This window comes from Leptosomus discolor, chromosome 25 (assembly GCF_034619465.1).
Source record: "Leptosomus discolor isolate bLepDis1 chromosome 25, bLepDis1.hap2, whole genome shotgun sequence".
NCBI lineage: Eukaryota > Metazoa > Chordata > Aves > Leptosomiformes > Leptosomidae > Leptosomus > Leptosomus discolor.
Genome location: NC_141415.1, coordinates 7,593,586 through 7,609,560, shown reverse-complemented (window position 1 = coordinate 7,609,560; position 15,975 = coordinate 7,593,586). Strand labels below are relative to the sequence as shown.

General features: G+C 48.0%; 2 protein-coding genes across 3 annotated transcripts; both read left to right on the top strand.

Moving 5' to 3' along the window:
* The first annotated feature begins 2,906 nt into the window (after positions 1-2,906).
* LOC147413741 (keratin, type I cytoskeletal 19-like) lies at positions 2,907-5,988 on the top strand. Its single transcript, XM_086477964.1, has 7 exons — positions 2,907-3,353; positions 4,108-4,190; positions 4,383-4,539; positions 4,732-4,893; positions 5,245-5,370; positions 5,465-5,691; positions 5,847-5,988. The coding sequence occupies exons 1-7, from the start codon at positions 2,907-2,909 to the stop codon at positions 5,986-5,988; spliced, it is 1,344 nt and encodes a 447-aa protein (XP_086334090.1).
* Positions 5,989-11,764: 5,776 nt separating this feature from the next.
* On the top strand, positions 11,765-15,535 carry LOC147413740 (keratin, type I cytoskeletal 19-like). 2 transcript variants are annotated; one of them, XM_086478034.1, is made up of 9 exons: positions 11,765-12,211; positions 13,015-13,097; positions 13,250-13,406; positions 13,599-13,760; positions 14,112-14,237; positions 14,332-14,558; positions 15,032-15,033; positions 15,139-15,216; positions 15,516-15,535. In XM_086478034.1, exons 1-9 carry the CDS (start codon positions 11,765-11,767, stop codon positions 15,533-15,535), a joined length of 1,302 nt encoding a protein of 433 aa, XP_086334160.1. The 2 variants fall into 2 exon arrangements, with proteins under 2 accessions (XP_086334160.1, XP_086334158.1); XM_086478032.1 differs by lacking the exon at positions 15,032-15,033 and having other exon boundaries at positions 15,125-15,216.
* The last annotated feature ends 440 nt before the right edge of the window (positions 15,536-15,975 follow it).

Below are 15,975 nucleotides of genomic sequence, written 5' to 3'. Positions count from 1 at the left end.
GCCACCTAGACCACAGAGAACGGAACAGCAGCCAACCGCAGGCTGGGCCGCTCGCAAGCGAACCCAGCAGTGGAAAACCTGGAAAGGAACATCGAAGAGCAGCGCCTGCCCCGCACGCCGCTCTCCCCACAGCTCTCCCCTGCGGCAGGCTCGGCTCCTACAGCTCTTTGCAGGAGGCCCCGGCTCGCTCGGCCGAGGCAGGCTGGCGATGGTGAAGCAGTTCCCGAGCTCCAAAGGCTGGCAGAGCACCCCGGGCAAACCAGGGGCCAAAAGGACCCCGAGGCTGCCCAGGCGAAGGGTGAACCTGCAGCGTCCTGCTGGGGCAGGGCTGTGTGCTCGGGGAGTGGCCTCTAGTGGCGAATAAAGCCTTAAAGAAATGAGGGGTTTGTGGAAGAGGAGCTGGCACCTCCAGGCAAAACAGGGTGAGCACAGGGGTGCGGATGGAGAGGATAGATGCAACATTAATTTCCAGAAATGCGGGTCCCATTGCTGTGCAAGCTGGGGAACCAGGGAAACAGAAATTCTTGACTTACACCAAACCAAAGTCTGTGGTGTATCACGCTTGCACGAACTAGGCTTTGCTGAGTGGTTAAACAGGCTCGGCGCTACACAAATACTTCCAGTGGCCCACGACAGGAAGAATGAGAGTCTAGTGATGCTCTCTCTTTGGTCTAGATACATGGACCACACACATCATCTAGAAAGAGAGATGATGTTCATAGTAAATGGTAGGTGGATTATTTTAAAGTAATCAACTGTGCTTATGCCAGGGCCCTCTAGAGGGTACTATATTGTTACCTCTTGCGCCCTGTGTGTTACAACTACCTCCACAGATGTCAATCTACACTTTAAATTAACCTTTAAAGAGTATTTACTTTCCTGTCTCATAATTACCTTGCTGTCCTACAGGCGCTAAGTGCTACACATCATATGGTGAAGCTCCGAAGGGGTTAAAATAGACAGAATGGACACAGCACCTAGTAAGAGACCTAGATAGAGGGAATGAAGGATTTTCAGGAGAACATCACTGGTGTGGCTAAGGAAATTACAAGAGAGTATCAGAGGGGAATAAGGAATCTCAGTATCTTGAACAAAGGCCGAGGAAAACCCTGTGGATCTAGAGAGTGTGAATGTTTGGGTGACTGGAATACAGCTGGGGTCTTCCATGGAGAACCATGAGATCTGGGGATATGTCCCCCTGAAGGTTATGGCCACAGAGATGATTCTCCATTCCATACACAGAAGATCGAAATGAAAAACATCATTAATTCCACCGTATCAGTCTAGAGCACACAGGTAGGTACCCTGGGCTGTGCTTTGAGTGCTATAACTTTGTTGATCCTCTCTCAAAAATAACAAGGAGGGGAGTGACAGAGCAGCTTTGGTGGGCACCCAGTGTCCAGCCAGGGTCAACCCACCACAGGTACATGCAAGCACTGTCTTCAAATTCAAACAATCCTACTCCCTCCTCTGCTGGTTACCTTCAAGTATAAAGTGACTCAATGCCTTCTCACTCTTCTTTTGCTAATTTTCATGAGTTTATTTCTTCTCTGGTAATATGGAATCTCTTCCTAAAATACTTCTGGGTTGAGTTCATCCTCCCTCACTGTGGATAAGCTGATTTTGAGGTAGTAATTCACAGCAGGTTCCACCTTGTGCCTCCTTTGTACTAGCCAAATGACTCTTCTGTAGGAGTTACAGTGCCACTATTTAATGCACAGCTGGAAACCCAAGAATCTGTTACTGTACAAGGCTTGTCTCAGTTTCACAGAGGCTTGATTAGTAAAGATGATGCTTGAGTAGCAACTCACTGAACTTCCCATATTGCATAGGCAGTGGAAAAAAATACACTATTGTTTCTTACTCTGTGTGTCACGTTGCGTGATATTCCCTGACGGCTGGCAAACACAATTCACTGTAACGACTTCAGATAATGACTTATAATCAGATCTAATCTTTGGCACTCTATCTTTTCATCAAACTTATTTTTTACTGCATCATAAAATTCAAGTACATATTCTGAGAAATGGCTAATTTTAATGTGATTATAAAATGCCAAACACTTCTCTTAATTTCTTCTGAGTCCATTTAAAACAGCTAAAATAAAATTAATAACTGTTTCATAGGAAAAGATATAATGTGTTTTCCCTTGCAAAATACTGCTTTTGTGCCTGTCACCCAGTTTTCTTCAACAAGAAAAAGGACTGCAGTCACCATCCTGCACTCAGAAAAAGTTAAATACCAGCAGAACCTTCCTCAATATAAGCAGTGACTAGAGTAAAAAATTCAGAGTAAAATTCTCTTCTGTAAAAGACATGGGAAAGAAGCTTTAAAAGTTAATAATTTATTTCAGTAAAGTAAAGTAGAATTCTAAATAGTTAATGTAAATTTTGAATAAATTAATGAATGAAGAGTCCCTTGGAGCCTGCTGGTCTTACAAATCAATGCCTGTGATCACAGGAGGAAGACAAAAGCTGAAACACTGAATTTCGACACATAGAAGACTGAAGGAGACAGACAACCAAGGTGGAGCCTTCATTACCTCCTATTACTAGTGATATACTGGCAGATAAATAGGAGCTATGAGATGTTATATGATCCAACAAAATATCCAACAAAGAGCCACCCACATAAAATTATAGTCCTGCTTTGTGTGAATCAACAGAGACATATTTGAACAGAACGGTAATGCGTTTTACCTCAGACAAAATTTCCTTAGCACATCACTTTTGGCATGAGCACCAAGGCTGGCAAACTCCATGGGAAGCTGGACTGCCTCGCAGGTGACACCCACCCCACAAGGTATAAAGAGCCACCAGCGAGGACAGAAGGCTGCAGTCTGACTTCCCGGAGCGAGCTGTGCAGCGGGCTTTGCGTTTGGGGCTGGATACCTGATCACTTCCACCATGAGCTGCAGCATCAAGAGAACATCTAGTACCTCCTACAGGAGCGGGGGAGGCGGAGGCGTCTGTGGCGGGGGCAGCGGCAGGAACTCCTCCGTCTCCTGCAGGCGATACGCCTCCTCTGTGATAGGCGGGGGAAGCTATGGTGGGGGAGCATGCAGCATCGGCTACGGAGGGGGCGTGAGCGCGGGCAGCCTTGCTGGTGGCTTTGCTGGTGGCTTTGCAGGAGGCTTTGGTGCCGGGGGGGACATCCTGCTGAGTGGCAATGAGAAGGTCACCATGCAGAACCTCAACGACCGCCTGGCTAATTACCTGGACAAAGTGCGAAGGCTGGAGGAAGAAAACGCTCAGCTCGAGCACCACATCCGCGAGTGGTACAGGAAACAAGCTCCCAGCGTTTCCAAGGACTACACCTCCTACTACCAGACCATCGAGCAACTCCAAAACCAGGTAGGGCAGCCCCGGCTAACGCGGCCCCATCTCCCGCACGCTGCTCCCACTTGCCAGCGCTTCCCTCCGGCTCTGCCTCTGCGGGAGCGAGGGAGGCAGCTACGGGACGGCCTTGCTGCTGGCACCGCAGGCTGAAACCCGCTCAGCTGCGCCTCCCATCTCTCGGGGACACAACCCCCCAGCACCCCACAGGCAATAGCGACGTGCTCTGGGGGCACAGCCCGAGGCCTCGCGGATGCTGACCAGGCCCAAACGTGCTGGTGCACGTCGCCGAAACCCCGCACTGCTCATGCGGCTCCGAACCAGCCATGTGCGGTTTCCAGTCCTTCCCTCTGCTCCCACCCAGTTCAGCTGGATGGAGCGCAAAGTCAAGGCACCAGGACTGCAAGATCTCAACCCCCTTTTCCTCTGCACCCTCCTGCATATCCCAGATGGAAGGACCAAGGCCAAACCAGAGTAAACAGACCATGAAGATGAACAGTGCAGGAAACAGGCTCAATACATTCCTCGGGACTCGTGGGGAACTCTGTCTGACTTGAGAAAGAGAAGTAAAGAGTAGGGATTTGGGAGGATGGTCTGTGAGAGCCTGAGTTTCCCTGAAAAGTAAATTTGGAGCGTTACCCTCTCATATGGCACCTGCATTACTGCAGGAAACAATCCCAAGACCCACAGCCATGCCCTACCAAGTCTTCTTTCTTCTTGTCCTGAATGTCTTTAACACAGAAAGACTTCTCTCCAACTTCTCCTTTTGTAGATCATTGCTGCCACCGTGGACAATAACAGAATGCTTCTGGACATCGATAACAGCAAGATGACCGCTGATGACTTCCGAATGAAGTGAGTACCTCTCTGTGAACATTACAGGTCTTTCAAATCCCACTCATAATCTTAGGAGACAAGGCAGCACTGCCCCAAGTGGTATTACTGAGTTTTCATGTTTTATTGGGATACTGATCTCGGAAAGATGTGTGCTGTTGACTGTCATCATCTCATTTCTCCATTTCCCTGTCTCTCTTGTCTGTGGTACAGGTATGAGAACGAACTGGTCATCCGTCAGACTGTGGAGGCTGATATTAATGGCTTGAGAAATCTATTGGATGACCTGACTCTTGTTAGATCTTCACTGGAATCCGAGCTGGAGTCCTTGAAGGATGAGCTGATTGCTCTTAAGAGGAACCATGAGGAGGTACGATCACATCATAAATAACGTGCCCAAGACATAGTCCTTTGGTTCTTCAGGCTCCCCAAAGCTACATGTCAGGTCAATTCAGCCGCATGTCATGTGACTGTCACTCCCTCGTACCGTGACGCTGCTTTGCCCGCGGTCCCCACAAGAAGTGACCTGACCTCTCTGCTTCTCTCGCTGGACTCTCTGCAGGAAATGAGACAGCTGCAGTCTCAAACTGGCGGTGATGTGAGCGTGGAGGTCAATGCTGCCCCTGGAGAAGACCTGACAAAGATACTGAACGACCTGAGAAACGAGTATGAGCAGATCATTGACAAGAACCGCAGAGAGGTTGAGCAGTGGTACGAAGTCAAGGTACGAGGCCATGCACAAAGCGCAGTCTCCTCTGCGGGAAAACCCAGACACCCTGGTACTGGGCACGCGACGCCTGCGCCTGAAAGGGGGAGGCTGCTCCCCTGCACCTCACTTGCACAGCTGGGGGAGCGGGAAGGAGAAGCTGCTGGGGAAAGGCTGCACTGGCAGAGGGGGAGCAGGCCAGGTCGGGCGTGCAAAGGCGGGTGCAACGTCGGGCTCTACGCAGCAACAACGAGGCAGGACAGGGTGAAAGGGAGAGGCTCCCCGGCTGCCTCAGTTCTCAGTCAGCCAAGGTGCTCCCCCAGGCGACTTTCTCACTCAGAAAGGCTGTTTGGGGCTTGACTCTTGCAGATCGAAGAAGTCAATCGGCAGGTCACTTCCAGCAGCCAGGACATCCAGACCAGCAGCCACCAGCTCACTGAATTGCGACGCGAAATGCAGAACCTGGAGATTGAACTGCAGGCGCAGCTCAGCACGGTACGTGGGGGGGATCGCCGAGGGCCCTTCCCTCCTCGGAACGGGCCGGGAGGGGCAGAGCTCTGGGCCTGAACTCCTGCCTTTCCACCTCCAGAAAAACTCTCTGGAAAACTCCTTGGCCGAAACCGAATCTCGCTATGGCTGCCTGCTGCAACAAATCCAAGGGCAGATCAACGCTGTGGAGGAGGAGCTGGCCAGCATCCGCTGCGAGATGGAGAGTCAGAACCAGGAGTACAAGATGCTCCTGGGCATCAAGACCCGCCTGGAGCAGGAGATCGCTCAGTACCGGGCACTGCTCGATGAAGGGCAGCAAGACATCGTGTACGTATTCCATATTATAGCAGGGGAATAAAAATAAATCTTTGTGTACTTGATTGCTAAGACAGACTTTTCCATGGAGCTCCACCAACTTCTCTTTTGGCTGAATAAGCAGTAGTTAGTGGGTTTTTGGTGAATTAATTACTCTCTTTTTACAGTGCCTCCCAAGGATCTTTCCAAGGAGGTGGAAAATCCTCCCATTCATATTCTTACTACTCTCATTCCCAGTGTGGTGACATGACAGGTAAGACAACACTTTGTAAGGGTATGTTTAGTAGTGGGTTAGATCTACCCCAATGACTACAATCTGTCAGAGAAAAATTTTTGTATTTTGGGCTGGGCAAGATTCCCAGGTCCAGTAGCCCAGGAGTGAGAGAACCTCATTGACTCTGTCACAGAGGAATCAGGGGTTAAAATACACCAAGTCTTGTCCTTCCCTCTACCTAAATATAAAATACAGATTATAAACTTTACAGGATGGGATATGCTTTTTTTGCTCATTGGAATGAAAAAAAACACAGTTCTGTGAAAGTGCCTCGGGTACTGCTGGGCTCAGCTCAGCAGGAAAGATCAGATTTCCCCTTAAGGCAAGGATTTGCTCTGTCTTTACACAGGACAGGCAAGGGTGTGCTAAGCAACAGCAGCGATGCTGGTATCCTCCAACTAATACACACTGAACATGGACAATGAGAGACCGAACCAAGCACTTCTGCAGCACCGCTGATGCAACTGGAACCATTGGGCAGGAGTGCCTGGTCACCTGCCCCATCACCCTTCCTGCCATTCTGCAATGCTTGTCTTACTCAACTTGTCTTTGTCAACTGGTTCTTTGTTTAAGGGCTTCAATTCTGCTGATAACACCGCCTATAATAAACTTTCCTTCTGCAATGCAAATAAAAACAGTGTGTCTGGGAAATTTAATTTAACAAACTTTGAACACATATTTATCAAGCTAGCCAACGAAATACAGGTTGTCCTACCATACTTGGTAACACTGTCTCAGGACAATCTATTTTGCACTAAGAAAACAGGCAGCATGCTGAGGCATTACCACTGAGTAAAGGGAAACGCCACTAATTCTGAGGGTGACACCTTCCAAGCTCTGCCCATGGGAACTGTCAGTCAGGCGAGACTTCAGAGCTCTCTGCTCAAAAGCAAGAGGTATAAGGTTGAAAACAGAAATCCATTCTTGACACAATTTTTCTCCTTCCTGTGAAATTACAACCCAGTTACCATTTGGTTTTCTAATGGCCACGAACAGATTGCTTCCTGGCCTCTGGCCTTGCTGCTTTTTACTGAAGACACTCAGAGTGATGTGAGTGAAAGAAGAAAGAAAATACCAATGATGGGAAACTCCCTGAAGATTATTTAATTAACTGTTAATGTACTAAACTGTCTTTAATGCCGCTACTATGACTCATCTGAGTCCATTAATCTTTGGCTTTACTGATTCCTCATAACTAGACGTCCTGTGGGAAGGTGTGACCCAGTATAGGTTGTTCTGGTACATATGGGCTTTGTGACATCAAGTGTTTCTACACTTCTGACTACACAGAGAATTACGTATTGCTGACTTCTGTTAGGGAATACAGCCAACAAGGCAATGTGCCTGTTTCCTTCAGTGGCATGCACCAAAAATTTTCCTAAGCTTTATGACGGAAATTTCAGTTTGAATATCAATATAATGCCAAGAACCCCGTTTTTGCCAGTACACTCAATTGGTGGATACTATGCCTTAAGAGCAGTGAGACACATTTCACCTACTGAAAGTATTTTCTATACTTTATTTTTCTGCTTAAGAAGATAAAATATGCAATAAAATTGGAGATGAGAGGGCAATGCTACACTAGAAGAGCTATTTTATACATATTTTACTTTCTGAAGACACCAGTGAAGCCCTTTTTCAACTTATAACTGTGTGCACCAGATGCACAAAATCAGCCAGGCTTTGTTCAAGTGCCTGTTGTTCCCTTCGCCACCCATCAAATCAGGTCTCGAGCATTCGCTGTCTCATTTGAGACTGAGGGTATTCCGTTAGGGTAATGAGATGAAAGGCTTTGTCATCAGGAACAACTTACAGAACATTATTTAACTTGGGTTTTCTTTCAGTACTCCTGTGGCTTGGCCCTGCCATCACAACGGTGTAACTGCAGTCTGCAGTGTGTGTCCACAAAGAAGAGACACCTCTTACTCACGCTGAACCCCGGGTTTCCAGCTTGACTTTTTTCAGTCCAGCATCAGGAATTTGTATGAACAAAAGCCCTCCTCCAAAGAAAAAAAGGTTCATTTCAGGTTTTAACAGTATAGAAAGGGATGTAAAGCAAATGCAAGCATGACTTTCATCTCCAAAGGCTGCCAGAACTCATTCATGTCTCAGCTGTACTTAACATAGCCAAAACAGGTCAAGAAGACATCTTTTTTTGAGGCAGGATTATGGAAACTTGAACTACAGTTAGTGCACATAAATAAGGACTGAAAGGCTATTTTGCTTCCTTCTAATCTTCCAGAATCACAGAAAACGATCAGGATGGTAACACAGTCTTCCACATCTAGAGAACTCAAGGGAACGCTGAAGCTGCAGCATGTCCTTCCCCACTTCTGAACCGGTTTGTAAGAGCTTGAGGTCTTTGGGAAACAGGCAGCACTACGGAGAGTCTTAAGTTAAATCTGCAAAACAAAGCTACGCAAAATCTCCAGACTGAAAGGAGTGGACACGGCAAAACCGCCCGTCACTGCCACAGGATGAGGTCACTGGTGGAGTCTCCTGCTGCTGCCAGCACAACGCCTTCTGCCTGTCACCACTGACTCAGGAGGCATGGGGCAAGGGCCGTCCTGGGGAGAACGCAGGGGACACGCCGCAGGCACATCAGAAGCACAGCACGCCTCGCTGCCTCCCTTAAGGCTGGCAGATGCTCCAGAAACCTTGTGGTATGTTCCATAGGGAATCTTGCCACACGTGTCTGCTCTGGGTGCTCACTTCACTTCCTCCACGGTTCTCAGAAAAAGCGATACAGTTGCTTATTGTTCTGAAAAGATCCACAGGAAAGAAAAAAAGGGCTTTGGCAAGGAGGAATTTAGAATTCAGTGAGTTAATGTCATTGGTAATAGCGTACTGTAGCAGGCAGAGAGAAAGAGAACAGGAAAAGACTGCTGTGCTGGAAGAGCTTAATTTCTCTTGGGAATTACTTTCAAACTTTTCCTTTTTCAGTGGTAGGAAGCACTACTGAATAACAACTCAGATAGACCATGGAATTGAAATAGCTCACATTTAATAGGATTTTCTGTAGGTCTACATGTATGAAAGGTATAAGGGTCCATCCCAGGGAGTCACATAAGAGAAAAATCAGTATTTAATGTGGGGCCATGGAAACTGCTCATCTCTGAACAAACTGAAGAAACGTGGAGGTGAGTGATGCTGAAGGATGGTCGGTGACAGACGGGGAACGCACAGACGAGAGTTCCTGATGAAACGCATGGGAGCAGCACTCTTCTTACCAAGGCCACAGGTGACTCACTCGTAGAACAATTAATTACCAGTAATTGTTTCTGAGGTTGTCCTCTCCCTCTTGTGTGACTAAAGACATACACCCAGCAGTGGCACATAGCTTCTGTGAAAACCACTGACTACTTTTGGTTCTTTCGCCAGTTCAGAATATCTGTTTGTGGCTCCGCATCCAATTTCACCAGTGAGAAAACAGCCCTTGGAAAGGCTTCGTACCACTGTCACTTCAAACAAACTTCTCTGCTTTGCAGAGGTTCATGGGGTGCATTATGAGCCAAAAGTCTTCCAAGGGAAGCTATGACTTCAAAGCTCCAACAGTCTCTTCTCACAGCTGAGGAGCCTCTATACCCTCCACGACAGAAAACGTCTGACATTTTTCCGTCATCACAAGGATTATGACTGTTAATGGCACCTTAAGAGATCTGGCTCTTCTGGCTTGTGAAGGGAATCGGTACGTCAGAATGACTCACAACAGCCGTCTCAGGCCAAAGAGCCACATGCATGGCATGGTGGCCCAAAAACGCATAGGAGACAGGGAAATACCCACGAATTACAGAACAGAAAGCCTGAAGTTGAAGTATTTGTGATACAGTTACAGCAGTAAGCGTGGTTAGATCAGCTATTAAAAAAAAAAAAGAAGAGAGGGACAGAGAGACAAAGAAAAGGCATTTGTTGATGGTCTGAAATCACAGCATTGGGAAATGTTTGAAATTGTTGGGTCAGATGTTATGATGCAACAACACTGAGAAGCAGATATAAAATCAACACCTCTGGCACTAACGCCAATCAGCAATAAACATCTCATAGGGAAGAATAAAGGTGCATTTCAACAACCTAATGGGGAAAATATGACTAAGGAATCACACCCTGTGAGAAAATAATTTTTATTTTTTAATAATGATGACTCAGTCTCAATAACATATGCAAAGCAACTGGTTCTGACGTGCAGATAATTAGAGAGCTACAAATAAAAGAACAATCATAATTAGGAAGATCAAAGTATTACATTATCTTCAGCATATCTGTGACAGTGTGTGTGGGGATATCAAGAAAGAGGGTAAATGGCTTTTCATGATTCTTCAGTCAGCCCTAACACGCATCCATACCTTTTATGGGCCTCATAATCGTTGTGGCTAAGAGAGAAAATGTTGCTTCAGCCACAGTTGCAAGCTGTGTGTAAGATCATACATGAAGAAACCAAGAATGAAACGAACTAGTAATCTTTAATTTCCAAAGAGACTAATTCCCATCACAGTTCAGCTCTCACGTAAAGAGGCCCCTTGTCTTTCAGGCTTAAAATGTATGTTTTCAAGTTATTTAAAGGCAAAATTTCATTTCCAAAGAAGAGTTCATCACATCCCATTCTCTTACAGAAATGCTGCAATTGTGCAGCAGTGTTGGAGAGCCAGAAGGAAAGGGGGATCTAAAGGGTCATCACGGCTGCCTCTGCCACACGAGGATAAAATCCCTGCCATCGATCGATCGAGGTCAAAACTGTTCCTCTTTTCCATCCAAAGCTCCTGCAATGGAAGCACCTTCTGGACCCTTATGCCTCCCATAGATAAAAAGCTCCCCTTAGTTTCCAGCCCAAATACACTCAAAACCAGATTATGCCCTTTCCTATGCAGACAACAGGACTGTCCTTCATTCTAAATAGCCCGGGTATCTCCTTCCTCGAGAGCGAGCTGACAATCATCTAAGCATCCATTTTGCTAAGTTGAAAGGCAGAATCCTTTTGCTCTCCTCTCCCAGGACAGAGTCAGTGACGCCTTATAGATTCTATACATCTATTTCAGTTTAAAGTAATCTCTGAGAGACTGGAAAGTTGCACAAAATTTTTAAAAATCACAACTTTAAAATGACATCATTGCACGCCCATCGCTCTCTGCAAGACAGAGGACTATTTCCTAGAAGTGAAACTACCAGAGTTTGGTGAAAACAGAAATATCATTGCTTCTTCAAATGTTATTCTACGGAGATTTACCACTAAGCATTCTGAGAGAAAGCACCCACAATGAGCTTGCTTTGTGGGGAAGGGCCTAATTCATAGATTTTGTTTCCAGAGGTGCCAGTTGCCGGCAGTTCTGCAGGCAAACTGAAACCAGACTCATGCACAGGGTGCCTGAGTTCATACTTCTCCAGCTCTGAAATTCAGAGTAACTAGGTGGTGCTTTCACCACCTGTTTTCAGGACAAAAAATGACTACAAAGAACAAAGAGGAACTATTAAAACAAGTCTCACTCACTAAGTAGCCCGCAACATACTATCTGAAACAAAATCTAACACACAGCCACCCACCTGAAATTATAGCGTGTGCTTTGTGTGAATCAGCAAACACAATACCTTTGGGGAGGGCTGTCCCAAGCCCCAAAAGAAATTCCCCTTAGCACATCACTTTTGGCATGAGCACCAAGGCTGGCAAACTCCATGGGAAGCTGGACTGCCTCGCAGGTGACACCCACCCCACAAGGTATAAAGAGCCACCAGCGAGGACAGAAGGCTGCAGTCTGACTTCCCGGAGCGAGCTGTGCAGCGGGCTTTGCGTTTGGGGCTGGATACCTGATCACTTCCACCATGAGCTGCAGCATCAAGAGAACATCTAGTACCTCCTACAGGAGCGGGGGAGGCGGAGGCGTCTGTGGCGGGGGCAGCGGCAGGAACTCCTCCGTCTCCTGCAGGCGATATGCCTCCTCTGTGATAGGCGGGGGAAGCTATGGTGGGGGAGCATGCAGCATCGGCTACGGAGGGGGCGTGAGCGCGGGCAGCCTTGCTGGTGGCTTTGCTGGTGGCTTTGCAGGAGGCTTTGGTGCCGGGGGGGACATCCTGCTGAGTGGCAATGAGAAGGTCACCATGCAGAACCTCAACGACCGCCTGGCTAATTACCTGGACAAAGTGCGAAGGCTGGAGGAAGAAAACGCTCAGCTCGAGCACCACATCCGCGAGTGGTACAGGAAACAAGCTCCCAGCGTTTCCAAGGACTACACCTCCTACTACCAGACCATCGAGCAACTCCAAAACCAGGTAGGGCAGCCCCGGCTAACGCGGCCCCATCTCCCGCACGCTGCTCCCACTTGCCAGCGCTTCCCTCCGGCTCTGCCTCTGCGGGAGCGAGGGAGGCAGCTACGGGACGGCCTTGCTGCTGGCACCGCAGGCTGAAACCCGCTCAGCTGCGCCTCCCATCTCTCGGGGACACAACCCCCCAGCACCCCACAGGCAATAGCGACGTGCTCTGGGGGCACAGCCCGAGGCCTCGCGGATGCTGACCAGGCCCAAACGTGCTGGCGCACGTCGCCGAAACCCCGCGCTGCACATGCGGCTCCGAACCAGCCATGTGCGGTTTCCAGTCCTTCCCTCTGCTCCCACCCAGTTCAGCTGGATGGAGCGCAAAGCCAAGGCACCAGGACTGCAAGATCTCAACCCCCTTTTCCTCTGCACCCTCCTGCATATCCCAGATGGAAGGACCAAGGCCTTCCTGTTCAATCAGCTGTTTCTATATTGAGGCAAATTACAGCATCAGGGACAAAGGCTTCCTTATGCACTCAGAGTGCAGAAAGCATAGGTGTTGGTGATCTCCCAGCAGAAATGTTCTTATATTCTCTCCCCCATCAATATATTCTTTCATCAGAATGTTTGGGGAAGCCAAAACCTTGCACACACCACTTCTTGTGGCATGGCATTTCAAGAATGTTTTGTGGCCCCTGCCTTACTGCAGGAAACAATCCCAAGACCCACAGCCATGCCCTACCAAATCGTTGGGTCTTCTTTCTTCTTGTCCTGAATGTCTAGAACACAGAAAGACTTCTCTCCAACTTCTCCTTTTGTAGATCATTGCTGCCACCGTGGACAATAACAAACTGGTTCTGGACATCGATAACAGCAAGATGACCGCTGATGACTTCCGAATGAAGTGAGTACCTCTCTGTGAACCTTGCATCTTTCATGTCATGAATTTTAGGAGATTCATTAATGCAGGTGATGATACCCAGTCCCAGGTGGTATGGCCAAGCCTACACATCGTAATGAAATGAATGTGTAACGCTTCTTTTTTCTGTGGTACAGGTATGAGAATGAACTGGTCATCCGTCAGACTGTGGAGGCTGATATTAATGGCTTGAGAAATATCCTGGATGATCTCACTCGCACTCGGTCTTCACTGGAATCCGAGCTGGAGTCCTTGAAGGATGAGCTGATTACTCTTAAGAGGAACCATGAGGAGGTACGATCCCATCATAAATAACGTGCCCAAGACATAGTCCTTTGGTTCTTCAGGCTCCCCAAAGCTACATGTCAGGTCAATTCAGCCGCATGTCATGTGACTGTCACTCCCTCATACCGTGACGCTGCTTTGCCCGCGGTCCCCACAAGAAGTGACCTGACCTCTCTGCTTCTCTCGCTGGACTCTCTGCAGGAAATGAGACAGCTGCAGTCTCAAACTGGCGGTGATGTGAGCGTGGAGGTCAATGCTGCCCCTGGAGAAGACCTGACAAAGATACTGAACGACCTGAGAAACGAGTATGAGCAGGTCATTGACAAGAACCGCAGAGAGGTTGAGCAGTGGTACGAAGTCAAGGTACGAGGCCATGCACAAAGCGCAGTCTCCTCTGCGGGAAAACCCAGACACCCTGGTACTGGGCACGCGACGCCTGCGCCTGAAAGGGGGAGGCTGCTCCCCTGCACCTCACTTGCACAGCTGGGGGAGCGGGAAGGAGAAGCTGCTGGGGAAAGGCTGCACTGGCAGAGGGGGAGCAGGCCAGGTCGGGCGTGCAAAGGCGGGTGCAACGTCGGGCTCTACGCAGCAACGACGAGGCAGGACAGGGTGAAAGGGAGAGGCTCCCCGGCTGCCTCAGTTCTCAGTCAGCCAAGGTGCTCCCCCAGGCGACTTTCTCACTCAGAAAGGCTGTTTGGGGCTTGACTCTTGCAGATCGAAGAAGTCAATCGGCAGGTCACTTCCAGCAGCCAGGACATCCAGACCAGCAGCCACCAGCTCACTGAATTGCGACGCGAAATGCAGAACCTGGAGATCGAACTGCAGGCGCAGCTCAGCACGGTACGTGGGGGGGATCGCCGAGGGCCCTTCCCTCCTCGGAACGGGCCGGGAGGGGCAGAGCTCTGGGCCTGAACTCCTGCCTTTCCACCTCCAGAAAAACTCTCTGGAAAACTCCTTGGCCGAAACCGAATCTCGCTATGGCTGCCTGCTGCAACAAATCCAAGGGCAGATCAACGCTGTGGAGGAGGAGCTGGCCAGCATCCGCTGCGAGATGGAGAGTCAGAACCAGGAGTACAAGATGCTCCTGGGCATCAAGACCCGCCTGGAGCAGGAGATCGCTCAGTACCGGGCACTGCTGCAGGAGGGACAGCAAGATATTGTGTACGTATTCTGCTTGCAAACAGGGCCATGAATTCTACCACAATCTTTTCTGTATTGAGATGCAGTGAAGACAGAGTAGAATGTTTTACCAGTCTGTAGTTGAAATCTAAGTACAGCAGATTCTTTCACACGATCTGCATTAAAATGTATGTATGATAGACTTAAAAAGCACATCAAACACAGAGGGAAACACAGGGCACATCGTTCTGACATGTTTTCGGTTCTTCAGTTCCTCTTAGCCTGTTTGTGCAGAGCGAATTCAGTAAGAGGAGTCACCATGTAAAACCTGACTGTAACACACTGCCTTCTCTCAGCCGATGAGCAAGCACAGCTGGACTGCGAAAGCAGAATTATACTGCTACAGCCTTTTGTTATTTCGGCTTCTACATCCTGCTAGGAAAATATTGCTGAAGGGCGTGAAACAAAAATAACACAATATAAAGAAACATTTGCAAAGTCCAGGAAAAGCTGAGCTGTTACATGCACTGCACAGTATGTCACAGTATGTCTCTTTATGAATGTATTTGTCATTCCCTTCATTAAGACCCTTTTCCTCGTTTCCACAGAACATCTCAAGGAGCTCTCCAAGGAGGGGGAATATCCTCTCACTCTTACTCTTCTACTTCCTACTCTCATGGTCAGTCCTGTGACAAGACAGGTAAGAAGCATCTTCCAAAGAGGCTCCTAATTTATCCTGTCCCCGTGGCTTTCATATTTTGCATTCCATCATGTGTTATGACTTCCACATTCGCAATCGCAACAGGGATTGAACAATTCACAATCAAATTTCTTCATTTCAAGGTGTCTTAGCTTCAGTTACAGAAACAGGCTAAGCTCCTTTCCCATGCTTTTGCTAACACGGTGGACATTTCAGTACTGGATACAGCTGAAATGTCAGTGCTGCAAGAGACTCTTGATTTCCCCATCGGAGTAATGATTTCTTCTTTCATTCCACAGGGCAGTCAAGAGTGTGTTAAGATACCACCAATGCGTTGGTCTTCCCTGATCTACCTACTGTCACCTGAGCAGCCTGACCTGTGCCGTGCTAATACACCCTGTGCACCCACCCAACGCACAGGTTGCTCTACAAATGTTATTCAGGAAGTCAAGATGAATCATTTCTAGGACTCTCCTAAACTCAGCTACTTTTTCCTTTTTATACTACTCTTCATATGCAATCACTGTATCCACATACACTTCTCTGCGGTGCAATTGGTGATCTACTTTCTGCTGATAACAATGCCTCCAATAAAATTTTACTCTTCTGCAATGCAAAGAAAACTGTGTATCCAGCAATCTATTTGGTATATTAATATTATATTTAGGTGGAACAAATGAGATATACCTTCACGGCGAAATTAAGGTTGGGTGTATTATGTAATATGGCCCCAAAGAAAATTGCGTACCCTGACTTAAT

Coding starts and splice junctions, on each gene's coding strand:
- LOC147413741 (XM_086477964.1), top strand. CDS start 2,907: ATGAGCTGCAGCATCAAGAGAACATCTAGTACCTCCTACAGGAGCGGG. Junction 4,191..4,382: donor GCTGATGACTTCCGAATGAA/GTGAGTACCTCT, acceptor TCTGTGGTACAG/GTATGAGAACGAACTGGTCA. Junction 5,692..5,846: donor GAAGGGCAGCAAGACATCGT/GTACGTATTCCA, acceptor CTCTTTTTACAG/TGCCTCCCAAGGATCTTTCC.
- LOC147413740 (XM_086478032.1), top strand. CDS start 11,765: ATGAGCTGCAGCATCAAGAGAACATCTAGTACCTCCTACAGGAGCGGG. Junction 13,407..13,598: donor TTAAGAGGAACCATGAGGAG/GTACGATCCCAT, acceptor GACTCTCTGCAG/GAAATGAGACAGCTGCAGTC. Junction 15,217..15,515: donor TCAGTCCTGTGACAAGACAG/GTAAGAAGCATC, acceptor TTCATTCCACAG/GGCAGTCAAGAGTGTGTTAA.